The sequence below is a fragment of the Rutidosis leptorrhynchoides genome, chromosome 9, assembly GCF_046630445.1.
Source record: "Rutidosis leptorrhynchoides isolate AG116_Rl617_1_P2 chromosome 9, CSIRO_AGI_Rlap_v1, whole genome shotgun sequence".
In the NCBI taxonomy this organism is placed as follows: domain Eukaryota; kingdom Viridiplantae; phylum Streptophyta; class Magnoliopsida; order Asterales; family Asteraceae; genus Rutidosis; species Rutidosis leptorrhynchoides.
Window position 1 is genome coordinate 199,973,371 of NC_092341.1, and position 23,491 is coordinate 199,996,861.

General features: G+C 33.8%; 1 protein-coding gene across 2 annotated transcripts; it reads right to left on the reverse strand.

Moving 5' to 3' along the window:
* Nucleotides 1–579: 579 nt before the first annotated feature.
* Nucleotides 580–6,833, reverse strand: LOC139866813 (PHD finger protein EHD3-like). 2 transcript variants are annotated; one of them, XM_071855102.1, is made up of 6 exons: nucleotides 6,766–6,833; nucleotides 6,393–6,570; nucleotides 4,917–5,135; nucleotides 4,532–4,768; nucleotides 2,493–2,579; nucleotides 580–1,700 (listed from the first exon to the last, which is right to left on the reverse strand). In XM_071855102.1, exons 2-6 carry the CDS (start codon nucleotides 6,447–6,449, stop codon nucleotides 822–824), a joined length of 1,479 nt encoding a protein of 492 aa, XP_071711203.1. In that variant the 5' UTR covers nucleotides 6,450–6,570; nucleotides 6,766–6,833; the 3' UTR covers nucleotides 580–821. The 2 variants fall into 2 exon arrangements, with proteins under 2 accessions (XP_071711203.1, XP_071711202.1); XM_071855101.1 differs by lacking the exon at nucleotides 6,766–6,833 and having other exon boundaries at nucleotides 6,393–6,732.
* Nucleotides 6,834–23,491: the final 16,658 nt, after the last annotated feature.

Below are 23,491 nucleotides of genomic sequence, written 5' to 3' on the forward strand. Positions count from 1 at the left end.
AAATGAAAAACAAAATAGACATTTTAGCAATATATCTTAAATCCAACATTTTTTGCTAGGGAACACTTTTTTTTTTTAGACAGAGGGAGTAATAAGAATCATTATCAGTACTTTACGCTTATAAAATTTATCAATCTATTTTATATTTCATAAAAATTGATAAAGATAAAAATGATACGAAGTAACAATATGGGCAAATCATAACCATCTAGTTTCCAACAACCCTAACACCCATTTTTCTCATCTCTTTCCTCTACCACCACTTTGTAACAAAAATCAACACCTGCCATCGGTAATTCTTTTGAGCCTTCTAACTAATTCTCACGTCTTCATCAAATGTGTGGCTAAACTCATATTTCACGTACTTAATTAAGAAAAAGAAGTTGAAAGTGGTAATGGTGATAAACTGGAAATAGAAGTGTTGTATGTGGAACAAATAAGTTTTCGTATGAGCCAGAAATTCCCTTGCTCACTTCAGACTAAATAATAATCCTTTCATTAGTGCATTTTCTAGTAGATAACTACATGGAGGCCTTAAGAAATCATTAGTAACAGCTTAACACCATCACTATACCCTGCTTCCTTGTAAGTACCAGTAAAATGAGTGAAGTTTCAGTCTCACATAAAAGTGAACCCTAAAAGAACCATACAAGTACATGATTTTACAGAAAGAAATTGCCCCAAAATGATGACAAAATATGTCACACTATCATAAGTACATGATTTTACCGGTCAGTGCGAGCAGCCACAGGGTCGGTTTTACCTTGTTTCAACATGGCATTCTGAAGTTTCATACATTTTTTAGTATTAATTATATTATATTATATTATATTCCTAAGGGTATCCAATTCTATAGTCTCCTGATGACCGAGTGTCTTGGCAGCAGTTACTAGCATATCCAGTCCCCCTGATTTGTTAACCACCTCTTCTTCTTCTTCTTCTTCTTCTTCACCTTCTTCATTCACCACACTCACTGCTTCATGTTCCGATACATCCTCCTCTACCTTCACTTTCTTTTGTATCTTCTCATACACCCTTTTCATCGTTCTTATTCGCTTTAGTTCCCTCTCACATTTTCCACAAAACCACCTTCCTTTCGGAATACAATTAAGTTGCGGGGTCGCACAGTAAATGTGATACGCCTGATCACAACCATCACAAAGAACAATCTGATCATCGTCTTTGTCCACCAGGCAACGTCTACACAAACAAGACGGGCAGTACCAACAAGTACCACACACACCCAACTGCCTATACGTTAAACATTTGTAGTGATAGAATTTGTGAGCACATAAAGAATGCCCACATGTTCTAAAATTTTCTCCGATATTCACCTCGCTTTTGCAGATAAAACATATCTTCAAACCTTCAGTTTCTTCAGCTACGTCCCACATTTCAGTGTCATTTGATGGTATATCTTGCGATTGCTCGTTTGTTGGAACCCCATTAACATAAGCAGCAGCTTTTAATTTGTCACAAACTAGGCAATCGTCATGAGGTGATCCTATTCCGTTTGAGACACAGCTACTGCAATACCAACTTTTAGGAGGAATTTGTGTACCGACAAGGTCTGTACAAGCGAGATGGTATATCTCTTCGCATGAATCGCATACTAAACACTTGGTGACATCAGCTTTTTCTCCACATCCATGGCAGTTAGAGGCACCACAAGCTTCTGCTGCTCTTGGTTGTCTAACAATCTTTAACAACACATGTTAACAAATTAATAATAAGTTGAGGCAAGTTGGGAAGTGTCAAGAATGGGCAGGTCCGGCAATCTGGGCAGCAGGTCAAAATAAGTACAGGTCAAACAGTCAAAATAGGCAGTTTTTAACACAGGTCAGGTCAAAAATTCTTTCCAATGGTCATTTCCTTCAAAAGTAATGAATGTATTATTATGTATTATTACTACAAAAACAATATACTCAATCTGTCTATAAAGGTAGAAACTTGAAAGTATTTGATCAATTTTGAACCCAATATACCGAATTTTCTAGTTTATCTTATTTGACCAGTTGTAAAAAAGTACCATATCACCCATTTCTAAATAAACTGCATTGAAGCTGCCATTGTATAGTGTTCAGATCAGAGATGTAAAAATCCCTTATCGAGAATTAATCCGCCAGAACAATTGTAGGGATTAATCGGCCAAATTGGGGATTAATCGGATTGCACTTTTTATACATTTTAATAATAAATTTCAAAACTATATGTGTAAATATAAAAGACAGCCATAAACATAAATTGTAACAGAATATTCTAGCTTCACAATCCTATTTTAACTCATATTAAAATCCTGACCAATTTTGATCAACAAATGTTGTTGTTTGACTAAATCTGACTTTGACCAGCAATATCCAACTTTGACCCAATGACCGGCGTTGACTGATTAAAGATTTTGAAAAATTTAACCTGTCTGCTTCTATCAAGAAATTATCAGGTATTAGCCCTGAGTAATCAAGATTTATACAACCATGGGGTTCAGATGGTACCTGTTGATAGTGAGCCATTGATTTATCAGAGAGACTCTGTGCAAGTGTCACCATCTCATTGCCAACCTGTTGAAGCTTCATCCATACCTATTTAAATTCATGAAATTGTTATACTCGATCAACACAATGATATATATTAGTCTCATCTGAATCTAAATAAATAATGGTATATACACCAAAAGTGTAAAAACTGAGTGTCATTCCTGATTTCCAGAAGATATAGAAGAACAAAAATAGTTTATTCTATAGCCATAGTGCATGGTATTATTCAAATTCATGAAATTGTTATACTCGATGAACACAGTGATATAATTCACATCATGCATGTCTGAACATATGCACAAAAATTCTAAATATGTGAGAGGGACGGAGTCGAGGTTGCAAAACGCGTAACTCGTGGAGTACTCAGTAGGGGCATTTTAGAGGGAGTAATCGGCATAAACATAATAATTGTCTAAAACATAAACATAATCGTTCATTTCTTCAAAACTCTAAAATTCCAGTTTAAATTCATATTAAAATGTTGACTGATTTTGACTTTGGCCGACTTTGACCAACAAAATCCGATTTTCACCCATTAATATATATGACAGGTCTTAATCAATATGATCTTAACCACACAAATCTTGATTACTCCAGCTCCTAAGGCACACATAGGGAGAACAGTGTCAGTGATTAGTGTAAATCTCTATAACTTTGAGTAAAAGATATAGATGCTTGGGGATAATTAGGCACATAAACAATCCCCTGAATAGATGATGAACCAATGCAAGTCAGAGAAAGAAATGAGAAGTCGAAAACGATATAATAATACAAGTCTTACCTTTGATCCTATAAAATAACAAATGTATATAGAATGGTTATAAAACTTCAAAAAGGCATCTATACCTATGGCTACACAAAGTGTAACCAACAACTATTACAAAAAAAAAAAAAAAAAAAAAAAAAAAAAAAAAAAAAAAAAAAAAAAAAAAATTTCTGTGAGGCAATTCATGATTATCATGTTCAAAAAAAAAAAAAAAAAAAAAAAAAAAAAAAAAAAAATTTCTAATTCTTTAGAGTGTATTATTACGTATCATTCTGTAATCTACTTTGTAACTTAACAGAGTAAACTGCAGCAAAGGATCGTCTCTTAAGCTTACATTATCAAATTGAACGCTTTACGCTTAACTGTATGACTTGACTTCTATAAATCAATTTAGTTACATTAGCAACCCCTATTTCGTTTTGCTTGTATTGAAAATTCAATAAGGTGTTCTCCAAACGATATTATGAGCTCATAGACCAGGTCCATCGACTTCGCACAGATGTCTCTGTACGCAGCCACTTTCATTGGGTATTGATAAGTAGTTGTTATCTCACACAAAGCATAACAAAGGACTAGGTTCAGTACACTTGTAGATACATAAAATTTGCTCATATTTGTGTGATTAGTCGTGTTTAGCCAGGACTTATGAAACTAGAACATCCAGTTCAACCAGGAACCACTACAAATTCGTTTAACTGATAGGTTACTAGCATTTGAATGTAAGATTTTTTTTTTTTTTTTTTTTTTTTTTGTATAACATGATGTAGTAATATGCATGTGTCGTACAGTCTCATTTGTGCAGGTGTTCAATTTCTTAAAGGGATAATACCCTTTGTATAAGGTAAACAGATGATGTAAGATGAAATTGCATGACTTAAGTTATCAACGAGTGTAGCTCTACTGTAGTGTTAGTTAAACCTTAAATTGATTTTATATACTACTTACTCATGTAAATATTAAAATGGCGGTATCAATAATATTTTTATATTTTATATTTCTTGTTACCGATTATATTTTTTTACATTAATTTGGAATATTGTACTGTTATAACTTCACATGGTAAAAAGTGAAGAAACCCTTAAATCAACATTAACAACGCCCAATTTTACCAACGATGAGATATAGGGGAGTTACGATGTATATAATCAATCAACAAAACTATGTACGCTCACCAATAGATGAATTATATGTAAATGACAACGGTGAACATTGTAAATTAATATTTAAATACCTGTTGGGTATCTTTAAGGTAAAGCATTGGTGAAGTTTCATAAGCTCCATTTTTCATCTTGGAGTGTATAGCCTCAACGTCCAGAATTCGGTTTACATTAACAGTACCAAAATTGTTGATAAGTAGACCACATAAGTCAGAGAATTTGTCTGAGTTTAAAATACCAGTAAACGATTGTCTGCACAAATCGGAGATTGTAGAACCTTCTGGATGTTTTACTAATCCACTTGAATCAACCTGATAAAGTTCTTCAGTCAGAATTAAATGTTTTGTTATCACCTGTTACAACACTACCAACAAGGGACTCCAGCATACGGCTAAGCAAACGAAAAATATATTATATCTTTTTTTATAAAAAAAGTAGCAAAATTATTAAGTATTTTACCTTTGTAACTGAAGTGCATGCACTTTCAGGATAAGTCATGAGAGCATTTCTTATGCATCCCCCGATACCATCTTGATGCCCATTAAGCGACTGATACATCTGCTGTAACACAATCTCTCTACTGTGCTGAACAGAATATTCACCTTGTGCTACAGGAAATGCATTGCCACTTAACCTGCGAACATATCGATCGAAGGCACTACCATTATCAGCCTTTATCTGCAAGAAAAAACGGGTTATTAATTCACAACTAACTTAGACCATAGTACATACCATAACTAAAACAATTAAACGATTGCAGCATATCATAAAATTGCAAGGTTGAAAATAACGCGAGATAGAGACGAGTCAGTCAAGAAAAGGTCGAGACAAGATCGTGATGGGCGTAGATGAACGTTGACTTTTAAATATAAATAAATAATTTCAAACATAAATATCTTAAAATAAATGATTTACAAATAAGATGTAGTGTTAGTTTAAATAATATAAGGTTTTAAAAATGTTTTCTATGATAATTATAGTGTATTTATTAATCTATCTTTAAGGGGTACTATGTAAGTCGGTGTTTTCCAACAGGGGCTTAAGATTTTAGTTTACGCTAGAACAAGGCAAGACAAAAAGTCGACTTTTGACCGACTTTGACCCGACTTTTGACCGTTGCCCGACTTATTAAACATTTTTCTTCGAAATTGGGATGAGTTAGTCACCAAACCGCCATTAGCAACCATACACAAATGTATATGAGCTTATTAAAGTAACATTATTATTAAAAAAGAAACTGCATCTCCAGCCATACAAATAACCACATAAACATGTACCAGCTATTGTAAACACTAACAGTTTAAACCAAACAGCAAAAAATACATATGCAGCCCATTTCCATCATTTAACACAAAAACGTCTAAATTTCTCATATCATTTGATTTGAAGCTCAATCACACGACCAAGTAACATGAACGACAGTAGGAAATTACTTCAAAATTCGTCATCGACCTAGGCATAACAGTCATGTTTCCAAACATAAAATACATCAACAATTTGTATAGAATATAGTCAGCTTCCGCTAACCTATATTGAAAATTTTACAACTAAATGATATAATTTTGTGATGCATAAATAGTTAACATATCAGAATTTTAAAAGGCGACTCCAAAAGGTTGAATCTCCAACTGATGAACACCGATGTAAAGGTCAAAGAACCCTTGAATGTCACTGCATTCTAGTTGATACAGTGCAAATTAATATATCAAAAAACAACATTCTTCCTTACAAACATAAACAAACTAAGTCCATAAACATACATATCAACACAAAAACCCAAATACTTACAAATCTTATAAATATTATTCAATTAGGTTAAAAAATTTCGTCTACAGTACAGAGCCACAAATTCCCCAAACTAAAAGTAACTAACTCAAGATTAGTTCTACATAAACCATATTCAAACAAACATAATGAAGTAAACAAGTATAGTACCTTATCATCAGTGGATTCAGTCTTGAATATTTCATCTGAATTACTCCTACTAGTCATCTTTCTACGTTTTGTTCTTGTATAAATTCTCAATCCATCATCACTACAAGTTCCTTCACAACTACTACTAGTACCATTAACAAACAACTCACAACCACTATTTTTTTGTGGTTCTCGAAAACTGAAATTCAAATTACCATTTGTTGTTTCCTTTTCGTCAACCATGATAACGATAATTTTTTCAGCAAATTATAAGCGAAACCCTAATATTTTTCAAGTAAAGTTTCTTGATTTCAACAGCAGTAGGGTTTTCTTTTAAAACCCTAATTTGAATTTAAGAAAAAACTATATAACAGGTAATCGATTTTAGTCTGACCTAAAATAGAGAAGAGATGCGCAATATGAGATGATGAGAGAGGAGGGAGAGGGATATGCTTGTTTTTAAATATTACCCCTTAGAAAATTTTCAAACAGGAAAGACTATGAATGAAGTTTACTTTCAAGTTTCACCCGTCCTAAGTTTATCAACTCCTGTTCAACTGGTTTATTTTAAAGGTAATCAAGAAATATAATATGAAAATCATTTTTTTTAATAAATAGTATAGTATATCAATATCAATTTTTTCTTAAAAAGTTTAATTTCAATTTAATGAATAAAAAGTTATCTGATTTGAAATTTGTTGCAATTGAATTATATAAATTTAACTTTAGAGCATTTTTATATTTTGTTGTAGACATGCATTTTCATGTCAATTTTTTTTTTTTTTTATTTTCATGTCATTTTTTATTTTGAAACAAATTGCTCATAAAGATAACATAAAACTCATTTTTTTCAATAAAAGGTATATTACTTTTATTTATGTAAATATACTAAAAAAGACATGGAAATAAATAAAATAAATTAAAATTGATGACATTAAAATACATGTCAGTAATGAAAATAAAAACAAAATCCAATGTGTAAATTTATACCTCAATTGCAATCACTTAAAATCAGACTCATTTTTACCCACTAAATTGAAATTAAACTCTTGTATGGTCAAAGAAAAATGGATATACCTTTTATTAGGAAAATTAACTTTTATGTTATCTTTCTGGTCATTTTAACCCTTTTAAAAAGGTGTGAAAAATTAGATATAAAAAATGCAAATGAATGGGAAAAATTGAGCTTGTTTATTGAAATGTCCCGTTCTTATTGATTAAAAACGTTCCATATTAATTGATTTCGTTGCGAGATTTTGACCTCTATATGAGACGTTTTTCAAAGACTGCATTCATTTTAAAACAAACCATAACCTTTATTTCATCAATAAAGGTTTAAAAAGCTTTACGTAGATTATCAAATAATGATAATCTAAAATATCCTGTTTACACACGACCATTACATAATGATTTACAATACAAATATGTTACAACAAAATAAGTTTCTTGAATGCAGTTTTTACACAATATCATACAAGCATGGACTCCAAATCTCGTCCTTATTTAAGTATGCGACAGCGGAAGCTCTTAATAATCACCTGAGAATAAACATGCTTAAAACGTCAACAAAAATGTTGGTGAGTTATAGGTTTAACCTATGTATATCAAATCATAATAATAGACCACAAGATTTCATATTTCAATACACATCCCATACATAGAGATAAAAATCATTCATATGGTGAACACCTGGTAACCGACATTAACAAGATGCATATATAAGAATATCCCCATCATTCCGGGACACCCTTCGGATATGATATAAATTTCGAAGTACTAAAGCATTCGGTACTTTGGATGGGGTTTGTTAGGCCCAATAGATCTATCTTTAGGATTCGCGTCAATTAGGGTGTCTGTTCCCTAATTCTTAGATTACCAGACTTAATAAAAAGGGGCATATTCGATTTCGATAATTCAACCATAGAATGTAGTTTCACGTACTTGTGTCTATTTTGTAAATCATTTATAAAACCTGCATGTATTCTCATCCCAAAAATATTAGATTTTAAAAGTGGGACTATAACTCACTTTCACAGATTTTTACTTCGTCGGGAAGTAAGACTTGGCCACTGGTTGATTCACGAACCTATAACAATATATACATATATATCAAAGTATGTTCAAAATATATTTACAACACTTTTAATATATTTTGATGTTTTAAGTTTATTAAGTCAGTTGTCCTCGTTAGTAACCTACAACTAGTTGTCCACAGTTAGATGTACAGAAATAAATCGATAAATATTATCTTGAATCAATCCATGACCCAGTGTATACGTATCTCAGTATTGATCACAACTCAAACTATATATATTTTGGAATCAACCTCAACCCTGTATAGCTAACTCCAACATTCACATATAGAGTGTCTATGGTTGTTCCGAAATATATATAGATGTGTCGACATGATAGGTCGAAACATTGTATACGTGTCTATGGTATCTCAAGATTACATAATATACAATACAAGTTGATTAAGTTATGGTTGGAATAGATTTGTTACCAATTTTCACGTAGCTAAAATGAGAAAAATTATCCAATCTTGTTTTACCCATAACTTCTTCATTTTCAATCCGTTTTGAGTGAATCAAATTGCTATGGTTTCATATTGAACTCTATTATATGAATCTAAACAGAAAAAGTATAGGTTTATAGTCAGAAAAATAAGTTACAAGTCGTTTTTGTAAAGGTAGTCATTTCAGTCGAAAGAACGACGTCTAGATGACCATTTTAGAAAACATACTTCCACTTTGAGTTTAACCATAATTTTTGGATATAGTTTCATGTTCATAATAAAAATCATTTTCTCAGAATAACAACTTTTAAATCAAAGTTTATCATATTTTTTAATTAACTAACCCAAAACAGCCCGCGGTGTTACTACGACGGTGTAAATCCGGTTTTACGGTGTTTTTCGTGTTTCCAGGTTTTAAATCATTGAGTTAGCATATCATATAGATATATAACATGTGTTTAGTTGATTTTAAAAGTCAAGTTAGAAGGATTAACTTTTGTTTGCGAACAAGTTTAGAATTAACTAAACTATGTTCTAGTGATTACAAGTTTAAACCTTCGAATAAGATAGCTTTATATGTATGAATCGAATGATGTTATGAATATCATTACTACCTTAAGTTCCTTGAATAAACCTACTGGAAAAGAGAAAAATGGATCTAGCTTCAACGGATCCTTGGATGGCTCGAAGTTCTTGAAGCAGAATCATGACACGAAAACAAGTTCAAGTAAGATCATCACTTGAAATAAGATTGTTATAGTTATAGAAATTGAACCAAAGTTTGAATATGATTATTACCTTGTATTAGAATGATAACCTACTGTAAGAAACAAAGATTTCTTGAGGTTGGATGATCACCTTACAAGATTGGAAGTGAGCTAGCAAACTTGAAAGTATTCTTGATTTTATGTAACTAGAACTTGTAGAATATATGAAGAACACTTAGAACTTGAAGATAGAACTAGAGAGAGATCAATTAGATGAAGAAAATTGAAGAATGAAAGTGTTTGTAGGTGTTTTTGGTCGTTGGTGTATGGATTAGATATAAAGGATATGTAATTTTGTTTTCATGTAAATAAGTCATGAATGATTACTCATATTTTTGTAATTTTATGAGATATTTCATGCTAGTTGCCAAATGATGGTTCCCACATGTGTTAGGTGACTCACATGGGCTGCTAAGAGCTTATCATTGGAGTGTATATACCAATAGTACATACATCTAAAAGCTGTGTATTGTACGAGTACGAATACGGGTGCATACGAGTAGAATTGTTGATGAAACTGAACGAGGATGTAATTGTAAGCATTTTTGTTAAGTAGAAGTATTTTGATAAGTGTATTGAAGTCTTTCAAAAGTGTATAAATACATATTAAAACACTACATGTATATACATTTTAACTGAGTCGTTAAGTCATCGTTAGTCGTTACATGTAAGTGTTGTTTTGAAACCTTTAAGTTAACGATCTCAATTAATGTTGTTAACCCATTGTTTATTATATCTAATGAGATGTTAAATTATTATATTATCATGATATTATGATATATTAATATATCTTAATATGATATATATACATTTAAATGTCGTTACAATGATAATCGTTACATATATGTCTCGTTTCGAAATCCTTAAGTTAGTAGTCTTGTTTATATGTATATAACTCATTGTTAATATACTTATGGAGATACTTACTTATCATAATCTCATGTTAACCATATGTATATCCATATATATATCGTCATGTCGTTTTTACAAGTTTTAACGTTCGTGAATCACCAGTCAACTTGGGTGGTCAATTGTCTATATGAAACATATTTCAATTAATCAAGTCTTAACAAGTTTGATTGCTTAACATGTTGGAAACATTTAATCATGTAAATATCAATCTCAATTAATATATATAAACATGGAAAAGTTCGGGTCACTACAGTACCTACCCGTTAAATAAATTTCGTCCCGAAATTTTAAGCTGTTGAAGGTGTTGACGAATCTTCTGGAAATAGATGCGGGTATTTATTCTTCATCTGATCTTCACGCTCCCAGGTGAACTCGGGTCCTCTACGAGCATTCCATTGAACCTTAAGAATTGGTATCTTGTTTTGCTTAAGTCTTTTAACCTCACGATCCATTATTTCGACGGGTTCTTCGATGAATTGAAGTTTTTCGTTGATTTGGATTTCATCTAACGGAATAGTGAGATCTTCTTTAGAAAAACATTTCTTCAAATTCGAGACGTGGAAAGTATTATGTACAGCCGCGAGTTGTTGAGGTAACTCAAGTCGGTAAGCTACTGGTCCGACACGATCAATAATCTTGAATGGTCCAATATACCTTGGATTTAATTTCCCTCGTTTACCAAATCGAACAACGCCTTTCCAAGGTGCAACTTTAAGCATGACCATCTCTCCAATTTCAAATTCTATATCTTTTCTTTTAATGTCAGCATAACTCTTTTGTCGACTTTGGGCGGTTTTCAACCGTTGTTGAATTTGGATGATCTTCTCGGTAGTTTCTTGTATAATCTCCGGACCCGTAATCTGTCTATCCCCCACTTCACTCCAACAAATCGGAGACCTGCACTTTCTACCATAAAGTGCTTCAAACGGCGTCATCTCAATGCTTGAATGGTAGCTGTTGTTGTAGGAAAATTCTGCTAACGGTAGATGTCGATCCCAACTGTTTCCGAAATCAATAACACATGCTCGTAGTATGTCTTCAAGCGTTTGTATCGTCCTTTCGCTCTGCCCATCAGTTTGTGGATGATAGGCAGTACTCATATCTAGACGAGTTCCTAATGCTTGCTGTAATGTCTGCCAGAATCTTGAAATAAATCTGCCATCCCTATCAGAGATAATAGAGATTGGTATTCCATGTCTGGAGACGACTTCCTTCAAATACAGTCGTGCTAATTTCTCCATCTTGTCATCTTCTCTTATTGGCAGGAAATGTGCTGATTTGGTGAAACGATCAACTATTACCCAAATAGTATCAAAACCACTTGCAGTCCTTGGCAATTTAGTGATGAAATCCATGGTAATGTTTTCCCATTTCCATTCTGGGATTTCGGGTTGTTGAAGTAGACCTGATGGTTTCTGATGTTCAGCTTTGACCTTAGAACACGTCAAACATTCTCCTACATATTTAGCAATATCGGCTTTCATATCTGGCCACCAAAAATGTTTCTTAAGATCCTTGTACATCTTCCCCGTTCCAGAATGTATTGAGTATCTGGTTTTATGAGCTTCTCTAAGTACCATTTCTCTCATATATCCAAATTTTGGTACCCAAATTCTTTCAGCCCTATACCGGGTTCCGTCTTCCCGAATATTAAGATGCTTCTCCGATCCCTTGGGTATTTCATCCTTTAAATTTCCCTCTTTTAAAACTCCTTGTTGCGCCTCCTTTATTTGAGTAGTAAGGTTATTATGAATCATTATATTCATAGATTTTACTCGAATGGGTTCTCTGTCCTTCCTGCTCAAGGCATCGGCTACCACATTTGCCTTCCCCGGGTGGTAACGAATCTCAAAGTCGTAATCATTCAATAATTCAATCCACCTACGCTGCCTCATATTCAGTTGTTTCTGATTAAATATGTGTTGAAGACTTTTGTGGTCGGTATATATAATACTTTTGACCCCATATAAGTAGTGCCTCCAAGTCTTTAATGCAAAAACAACCGCGCCTAATTCCAAATCATGCGTCGTATAATTGTGTTCGTGAATCTTCAATTGTCTAGACGCATAAGCAATCACCTTCGTTCGTTGCATTAATACACAACCGAGACCTTGCTTTGATGCGTCACAATAAATCACAAAATCATCATTCCCTTCAGGCAATGACAATATAGGTGCCGTAGTTAGCTTTTTCTTCAATAACTGAAACGCTTTCTCTTGTTCATCATTCCATTCAAATTTCTTCCCTTTATGCGTTAATGCAGTCAAGGGTTTTGCTATTCTGGAAAAGTCTTGGATGAACCTTCTGTAGTAACCAGCTAGTCCTAAAAACTGGCGTATGTGTTTCGGAGTTTTCGGGGTTTCCCACTTTTCAACAGTTTCTATCTTTGTCGGATCCACCTTAATACCTTCTTTGTTCACTATGTGACCGAGGAATTGAACTTCTTCCAACTAAAATGCACACTTTGAAAATTTAGCGTACAATTCTTCCTTCCTCAATACTTCTAACACCTTTCTCAAATGTTCACCGTGTTCTTGGTCATTCTTTAAGTAAATAAGTATGTCATCAATGAAAACAATGACAAACTTGTCAAGGTATGGTCCACACACTCGGTTCATAAGGTCCATGAACACAGCTGGTGCATTAGTTAAACCAAATGGCATGACCATAAACTCGTAATGACCGTAACGTGTTCGGAAAGCAGTCTTTGGAATATCATCTTCTTTCACCCGCATTTGATGATACCCGGAACGTAAGTCAATCTTTGAATAAACAGACGAGCCTTGTAGTTGATCAAATAAGTCGTCGATTCTCGGTAGTGGGTAGCGGTTCTTGATGGTAAGTTTGTTCAACTCTCGATAGTCGATACACAACTTGAATGTACCATCTTTCTTCTTGACAAACAAAACAGGAGCTCCCCACGATGATGTGCTTGGTCGAATGAAACCACGCTCTAAAAGTTCTTGTAATTGGCTTTGCAGTTCTTTCATCTCGCTGGGTGCGAGTCTGTAAGGAGCACGAGCTATTGGTGTAGCTCCTGGTATAAGATCTATTTGAAATTCAACGGATCGATGTGGGGGTAATCCCGGTAATTCTTTCGGAAATACATCGGGAAATTCTTTTGCAATGGGAACATCATTGATGCTCTTTTCTTCAGTTTGTACTTTCTCGACGTGTGCTAGAACAGCATAGCAACCTTTTCTTATTAGTTTTTGTGCCTTCAAATTACTAATAAGATGTAGCTTCGTGTTGCCCTTTTCTCCGTACACCATTAAGGGTTTTCCTTTTTCTCGTATAATGCGAATTGCATTTTTGTAACAAATGATCTCTGCTTTCACTTCTTTCAACCAGTCCATACCGATTATCACATCAAAACTCCCTAACTCTACTGGTATCAAATCAATCTTAAATGTTTCACTAACCAGTTTAATTTCTCGATTTCGACATATATTATCTGCTGAAATTAATTTACCATTTGCTAATTCGAGTAAAAATTTACTATCCAAAGGCGTCAATGGACAACTTAATTTAGCACAAAAATCTCTACTCATATAGCTTCTATCCGCACCCGAATCAAATAAAACGTAAGCAGATTTATTGTCAATAAGAAACGTACCCGTAACAAGCTCCGGGTCTTCCTGTGCCTCTGCCGCATTAATATTGAAAACTCTTCCGCGGCCTTGTCCATTCGTGTTCTCCTGGTTCGGGCAATTTCTAATAATGTGGCCCGGTTTTCCACATTTATAACAAACTACATTGGCATAACTTGCTCCGACACTACTTGCTCCGCCATTACTCGTTCCGACACCATTTGTTCCTTTCGTTCTATTAACCCCTGGTCCGTAGACCTCACACTTCGCCGCGCTATGACCATTTCTTTTACACTTGTTGCAAAATTTGGTGCAGAACCCCGAGTGATACTTTTCACACCTTTGGCATAGCTGCTTCTGATTGTTGTTGTTGTTGCGGTTATTATTGTTGTTGGGATGATTGTTGTAGTTGCTGTTGTTGTTGTTGTTGTTGTTGTTGTTGTTGTTGTTGGGCCGTTTGTTGTAGTTGCGATTGATGTTGCGATTGTTGGGATAATTGTTGCGATTATTGTTGTAATTGCTGTTGTTGTTGTATTGGTGATTCTTATCACCGTTTTTCTCCCACTTTCTTTTGACTTACTTCACATTGGACTCTTCAGCATTCTGTTCTTTAATTCTTTCTTCAATCTGGTTCACTAGTTTGTGAGCCATTCTACATGCCTGTTGTATGGAGGCGGGCTCGTGTGAACTTATATCTTCTTGGATTCTTTCCGGTAATCCTTTTACAAACGCGTCGATCTTCTCTTCCTCATCTTCGAATGCTCCCGGACACAATAGGCACAATTCTGTGAATCGTCTTTCGTACGTGGTAATATCAAATCCTTGGGTTCGTAACCCTCTAAGTTCTGTCTTGAGCTTATTGACCTCAGTTCTGGGACGGTACTTCTCGTTCATCAAGTGCTTGAATGCTGACCACGGTAGTGCGTACGCATCGTCTTGTCCCACTTGCTCTAGATAGGTATTCCACCATGTTAACGCAGAACCTGTGAAGGTATGCGTAGCGTACTTCACTTTGTCCTCTTCAGTACACTTACTTATGGCAAACACCGATTCGACCTTCTCGGTCCACCGTTTCAATCCGATCGGTCCTTCGGTTCCATCAAATTCCAAAGGTTTGCAGGCAGTGAATTCTTTGTAGGTGCATCCTACACGATTTCCTGTACTGCTAGATCCAAGGTTATTGTTGGTATGTAGCGCAGCCTGTACTGCGGCTATGTTTGAAGCTAGAAAAGTACGGAATTCCTCTTCATTCATATTCACGGTGTGTCGAGTAGTCGGTGCCATTTCCTTCAAAATAGTCAAATGGAACAAGTTAATCATACAGAATATTAAGAGTAGTTAATAGTATTTCGTAGCATAATATGAACTCATTTATAAAAGCTTTTTCTTCATATTAGCATTTTATAAGTTTAAATTCGGGTAGTACCTACCCGTTAAGTTCATACTTAGTAGCTAATATACAATTCAACTACTACAATTCTATATGAAAAACTGATTGTAATAATATTTCGCGTTCAAACTTTTATACAATATTTTACAAACTTACAATACCGCTTATTTTACATAAAGCATGAAATATAGCACACAATAACTTTGATACAAGATAGTTGTGAAGATAATTCTAGCTAGTACACAAGTCGTTCAGCAAACGCAATAAAGACACGTAATTCATACGTCCAGAAACAAGTCATGCATTCTGGTTTTACTAGGACTACTTCCTATTATGGCCGTTGATAAGACAGCGTGTTGTAACGTCGTCAAAGGGACGAGGGTTACGTAATGACCAACAGTCTCGTAATAATCTAAAAACCTCATTTCTTACCCCAATTACCGACTCCGTCACTTGTGGGAACGTTTTGTTTAATAATTGTAGCCCGATGTTCTTGTTCTCACTTTGGTGAGAAGCGAACATTACTAACCCATAAGCATAACATGCTTCTTTATGTTGCATGTTAGCCGCTTTTTCTAAATCACGAAGTCCTATATTCGGATATACTGAGTCAAAATAATTTCTTAACCCGTTGCGTAAAATAGCATTTGGGTTCCCCGCAATATATGTGTCAAAGTAAACACATCGTAACTTATGGATTTCCCAATGTGATATCCCCCATCTTTCGAACGAAAGCCTTTTATAAACCAAGGCATTCTTGGAACGTTCTTCGAATGTCTTACAAACTGATCTCGCCTTAAATAGTTGTGCCGAGGAATTCTGACCGACTCTAGACAAGATTTCATCAATCATGTCTCTGGGTAGGTCTCTTAAAATATTGGGGTGTCTATCCATTTTGTGTTTTTATACTGTAAAATAGACAAGAGTTAGATTCATAAAAAATACTTATTAATACAAGCAATTTTTTTTTACATATATCATAAAGCATAAGCACACTATATTACATATATTACACCACACGAATACAACTATCTTATTCTGACTCGCTCGTTTCTTCTTGTTCGGTTTTGGTTCGTTTTGCCAAGTTTCTAGGGATATATGATGTTCCCCTAATACGAGCCGTCGTTGTCCACATTGGTTTAGAAAAACCTGGTGGTTTAGAGGTTCCCGGGTCATTGTTACAACTTAAGGACTTCGGGGGTTGACGATACATATAAAGTTCATCGGGGTTGGAATTAGATTTTTCTATTTTTATGCCCTTTCCCTTATTATTTTCTTTTGCCTTTTTAAATTCAGTTGGGGTAATTTCTATAACATCATCGGAATTCTCGTCGGAATCCGATTCATCGGAGAATTGGTAATCCTCCCAATATTTTGCTTCCTTGGCGGAAACACCATTGACCATAATTAACCTTGGTCGGTTGGTTGAGGATTCTCTTTTACTTAACCGTTTTATTATTTTCCCCACCGGTTCTATTTCTTCTTCCGGTTCCGATTCTTCTTCCGGTTCCGATTCTTCTTCCGGTTCCGACTCTTCTTCCGGTTCCTCTTCGGGAACTTGTGAATCAGTCCACGAATCATTCCAATTTACATTTGACTCTTCATTATTATTAGGTGAGTCAATGGGACTTGTTCTAGAGGTAGACATCTATCACATAATATCAAACACGTTAAGAGATTAATATATCACATAATATTCATATGTTAAAAATATATAGTTTCCAACAAAAATGTTAAGCAATCATTTTTAAAGAAAACACGGTGGAAGTCCAGACTCACTAATGCATCCTAACAAACTCGATAAGACACACTAATGCAAATTTTCTGGTTCTCTAAGACCAACGCTCGGATACCAACTGAAATGTCCCGTTCTTATTGATTAAAAACGTTCCATATTAATTGATTTCGTTGCGAGGTTTTGACCTCTATATGAGACGTTTTTCAAAGACTGCATTCATTTTAAAACAAACCATAACCTTTATTTCATCAATAAAGGTTTAAAAAGCTTTACGTAGATTATCAAATAATGATAATCTAAAATATCCTGTTTACACACGACCATTACATAATGATTTACAATACAAATATGTTACAACAAAATAAGTTTCTTGAATGCAGTTTTTACACAATATCATACAAGCATGGACTCCAAATCTCGTCCTTATTTAAGTATGCGACAGCGGAAGCTCTTAATAATCACCTGAGAATAAACATGCTTAAAACGTCAACAAAAATGTTGGTGAGTTATAGGTTTAACCTATGTATATCAAATCATAATAATAGACCACAAGATTTCATATTTCAATACACATCCCATACATAGAGATAAAAATCATTCATATGGTGAACACCTGGTAACCGACATTAACAAGATGCATATATAAGAATATCCCCATCATTCCGGGACACCCTTCGGATATGATATAAATTTCGAAGTACTAAAGCATCCGGTACTTTGGATGGGGTTTGTTAGGCCCAATAGATCTATCTTTAGGATTCGCGTCAATTAGGGTGTCTGTTCCCTAATTCTTAGATTACCAGACTTAATAAAAAGGGGCATATTCGATTTCGATAATTCAACCATAGAATGTAGTTTCACGTACTTGTGTCTATTTTGTAAATCATTTATAAAACCTGCATGTATTCTCATCCCAAAAATATTAGATTTTAAAAGTGGGACTATAACTCACTTTCACAGATTTTTACTTCGTCGGGAAGTAAGACTTGGCCACTGGTTGATTCACGAACCTATAACAATATATACATATATATCAAAGTATGTTCAAAATATATTTACAACACTTTTAATATATTTTGATGTTTTAAGTTTATTAAGTCAGCTGTCCTCGTTAGTAACCTACAACTAGTTGTCCACAGTTAGATGTACAGAAATAAATCGATAAATATTATCTTGAATCAATCCACGACCCAGTGTATACGTATCTCAGTATTGATCACAACTCAAACTATATATATTTTGGAATCAACCTCAACCCTGTATAGCTAACTCCAACATTCACATATAGAGTGTCTATGGTTGTTCCGAAATATATATAGATGTGTCGACATGATAGGTCGAAACATTGTATACGTGTCTATGGTATCTCAAGATTACATAATATACAATACAAGTTGATTAAGTTATGGTTGGAATAGATTTGTTACCAATTTTCACGTAGCTAAAATGAGAAAAATTATCCAATCTTGTTTTACCCATAACTTCTTCATTTCAAATCCGTTTTGAGTGAATCAAATTGCTATGGTTTCATATTAAACTCTATCTTATGAATCTAAACAGAAAAAGTATAGGTTTATAGTCGGAAAAATAAGTTACAAGTCATTTTTGTAAAGGTAGTCATTTCAGTCGAAAGAACGACGTCTAGATGACCATTTTAGAAAACATACTTCCACTTTGAGTTTAACCATAATTTTTGGATATAGTTTCATGTTCATAATAAAAATCATTTTCTCAGAATAACAACTTTTAAATCAAAGTTTATCATATTTTTTAATTAACTAACCCAAAACAGCCCGCGGTGTTACTACGACGGCGTAAATCCGGTTTTACGGTGTTTTTCGTGTTTCCAGGTTTTAAATCATTAAGTTAGCATATCATATAGATATATAACATGTGTTTAGTTGATTTTAAAAGTCAAGTTAGAAGGATTAACTTTTGTTTGCGAACAAGTTTAGAATTAACTAAACTATGTTCTAGTGATTACAAGTTTAAACCTTCGAATAAGATAGCTTTATATGTATGAATCGAATGATGTTATGAACATCATTACTACCTTAAGTTCCTTGGATAAACCTACTGGAAAAGAGAAAAATAGATCTAGCTTCAACGGATCCTTGGATGGCTCGAAGTTCTTGAAGCAGAATCATGACACGAAAACAAGTTCAAGTAAGATCATCACTTGAAATAAGATTGTTATAGTTATAGAAATTGAACCAAAGTTTGAATATGATTATTACCTTGTATTAGAATGATAACCTACTGTAAGAAACAAAGATTTCTTGAGGTTGGATGATCACCTTACAAGATTGGAAGTGAGCTAGCAAACTTGAAAGTATTCTTGATTTTATGTAACTAGAACTTGTAGAATATATGAAGAACACTTAGAACTTGAAGATAGAACTAGAGAGAGATCAATTAGATGAAGAAAATTGAAGAATGAAAGTGTTTGTAGGTGTTTTTGGTCGTTGGTGTATGGATTAGATATAAAGGATATGTAATTTTGTTTTCATGTAAATAAGTCATGAATGATTACTCATATTTTTGTAATTTTATGAGATATTTCATGCTAGTTGCCAAATGATGGTTCCCACATGTGTTAGGTGACTCACATGGGCTGCTAAGAGCTGATCATTGGAGTGTATATACCAATAGTACATACATCTAAAAGCTGTGTATTGTACGAGTACGAATACGGGTGCATACGAGTAGAATTGTTGATGAAACTGAACGAGGATATAATTGTAAGCATTTTTGTTAAGTAGAAGTATTTTGATAAGTGTATTGAAGTCTTTCAAAAGTGTATAAATGTCATAACCCGTCCTTAACCATAAGAACGTGTTAGATAACGTATGATTTCATTGCGAGGTATTGACCTCTATATGCGACATTTTTAAAAAGGAAAACTGCATATATTATACATTACAAACCAAACCATTATTTTTGTTACAAACTTTAGACAATAAAAAGATGATTATCGTTTAACGATAATCTTCGACTTACAAACTTTACAAATGATAATAACAACACGATTTCTAGCATATTTTACAACACACGTCCTCGGATATGCAGTTTTATTTTTGACACAAATATGAGTACGCATGATCCTGCTTAGATTCAACATAATGCAGCGGAAGCTTTAATTATCACCTGAGAATAAACATGTTTAAAAACGTCAACATAAAGTTGGTGAGATATAGGTTTAGTGCGCAGCAATATATATATATAGACCACAAGATTTCGTATATAAACATTTCAATAAAAATATTCTAAGTGGTTGAGCACTTGGTAACCATACTTAACATTTTCACGTCGCATATTCCCTTTAATATGAAATCTTACTACACCGTACCAAGTGTAGTCACAAAACGAAGTACTGTGCAACCGTTGAATACTGGTCGTCCAGTCCGATTGGGGTTATCAGGCCCGATAGATCTATCAACAGGATTCGCGTTTACAATACCGCTGTAAATATTAGTTACCAAGCTACAGGGAAGTATGCCAGTGGTACAACTCAACGTAGAACATATTTTTCAGTTACTTGTGTCCATATCGTAAAACATAAAATACATGTATTCTCATCCCGAAATATTTAGAGTTTAAAAGTGGGACTATATACTCACTCTTGTCTTGATGATATATATATTTTGACTCGGTCTTCCGGTTGATATCACGAACCTATCCATATATAATATATCAATATGTTTTCATTTTAAAACAAACGTTATATATATATATACTTGTTATACTTTTAATATTTTGAATATTTCCTTAGTCCGTAGTTAGCATTCCGATGTTAGTAATTCAATTTTTAATGGTTCATTTTTAGATGTTTAATATACCCGCAATAAACAAAACCCCCAACGAAATAAATAAAACCCCATCGTATATGTATTGGTCGAGATTAATCTTGACCCATGGTACCGGTGTTGTCAAATGACGTGTTGCGTACATAAAGTACCGGTGTTGTCAAATGACGTGTTGCGTACAATCATGGGATCTTATGATTAATCTTCTCGTGTTGTTTACGGGTGATCCTGAACCATATAAAATTGAATTATAAGTACATATATATAAAATATCATGTTATCTTAGAAATATGTGATTTATATCATTTTTTTCCAATTGATCCCGTAGTTGAAATGATCTAGGATAACCAATTTTGTTTCGGTCATAGTTTCTTCGTTACAAATCCGTTTTCGTTGATTCAAATTGCCATCTTCTTGGATCGAGTTCTTCTTTAAGACTATGAACTGTAAATACCTTGGTTTGTATTCAAAATCATACGGCATAAGTGAAACATTAGTGAAACATATGAAGTTAAGCATTTTTGTTACAACAAAATCATTTAATGACCATTTTTCTAAAAATACTTATACTTTGAAAAACCAAGTTTTACCTTGTTAAATTAGTATATACATAAGTTATATTACAGGTCTTGAAGTATTTTAAAAGTTAAGTTAGAAGGATCTATTTTGTTTGCAAACAAGTTTGAAAACATTCAAACTATGTTCTTGTTGTTAAACTTTTGTACCACAAAATAAGATAGCTATATATATATGAATTGAATAAGGTTATGAACATAGATTCTACCTCAAGTTCCTTGGATAAGTTTGCTGTAAAAGAGGAGTAAGAAGCTAGAATCAAAAGGGTGATAGAAGTGGATGAAAGATTGGAAGTAAGTTGGTGTTCTTGGAGGGTTTTCTTGAAATGTTTTTGTATGGTTTTCTTATGGTGTTTTAGTATGGTTTTTGAAGCTAGATCTTTATGGAATTTTGCTGGGTTGTTATGGAGTTTAGAGAGTAAGAAAGAGTGTGTGTTTTAGCTAGAGAATGGAAGTAAAAATGAACTAAAATGATGATACATATATACACCATAAAAACGTGTTTCATGGGCATACATGGACAAATTTTAGTTTGTAATCTTGTTAATTAGTCAAGTAATCATCCAAAAGTAATTACCTAGCTCTAAGGGCATGAATAATGGCTGGTTAGGTGGTGATTTTGATGTGTATTTACTATTAGTAAATACGTATAGGAGCTAGGTATGATACGAGTACAAATACTCTAGGTATACGTATAGAAATTTTGTGAAAAATGAAATGAGGATTCAAATATAGCTATCTTTTGTGAATACACTTATATGGTTTTATGTATTTAAGTTCTTTAAAAGTAATTAAATACATTACTTATACAATATATGTATAACATTATAAGTCTTAAGTATATATGTCAAATAACGTTACGTATTGTTATCGTTTTGAAAACTTAAGTTAGTAGTTTCAAAATACACATATAACTTGTTGTTATTAATATAAAATGAGGTATTAAAACATTCCTTAATCATGTTAAATATGTATATATACATATATATACACAAACGTATAATTATCATATATTGTATGGTTCGTGATATCATCGGTCAAACTAGACGGTCAAACGTTGTGTAAAACTCTTTTCGGAAATATCAGTCTCGACAATTTGGATTGCTTATCATGTTGGCAAGGTTTAATTTATGTAAATATTAATCTTATAAGTATAGAATGATCGAAAAAGTGCGGGTCGTTACATTACCTCCCCGTTAAATAAATTTCGTCCCGAAATTTTAAAATTGTACCTATTTTGCGTTATCGAGAAACAAGTGTGGATACTTTTGTTTCATTTGATCCTCTCGTTCCCACGTAAACTCGGGACCTCTTCTAGCATTCCAACGAACCTTAACAATCGGTATATTGCTCTGTTTGAGTTGTTTAACTTCACGGTCCATGATTTCGATTGGTTCTTCGACGAATTGTAGTTTCTCGTCGACATGGATTTCTTCAAGAGGAATGGTGAGGTCTTCCTTTGCAAGACACTTCTTAAGGTTTGAGACGTGAAAGGTATTATGTACTCCGGCGAGTTGTTGCGGTAACTCGAGTCGATAAGCTACCGGTCCAATGCGTTCGATGATCTTGAACGGGCCTACGTACCTTGGGTTTAGTTTACCCCTTTTGCCGAAACGTATCACACCTTTCCAAGGTGACACCTTTAGCATAACCATGTCCCCGACCTGAAACTCTAATGGTTTCCTTCGAACATCGGCGTAGCTCTTTTGGCGACTACGGGCTGTTTTCAATCTCTCCTTGATTTGTACTATCTTCTCAGTCGTTTCATGTATGATCTCGGGACCAGTTAAATGTCGATCTCCTACTTCATTCCAACAGATAGGAGAT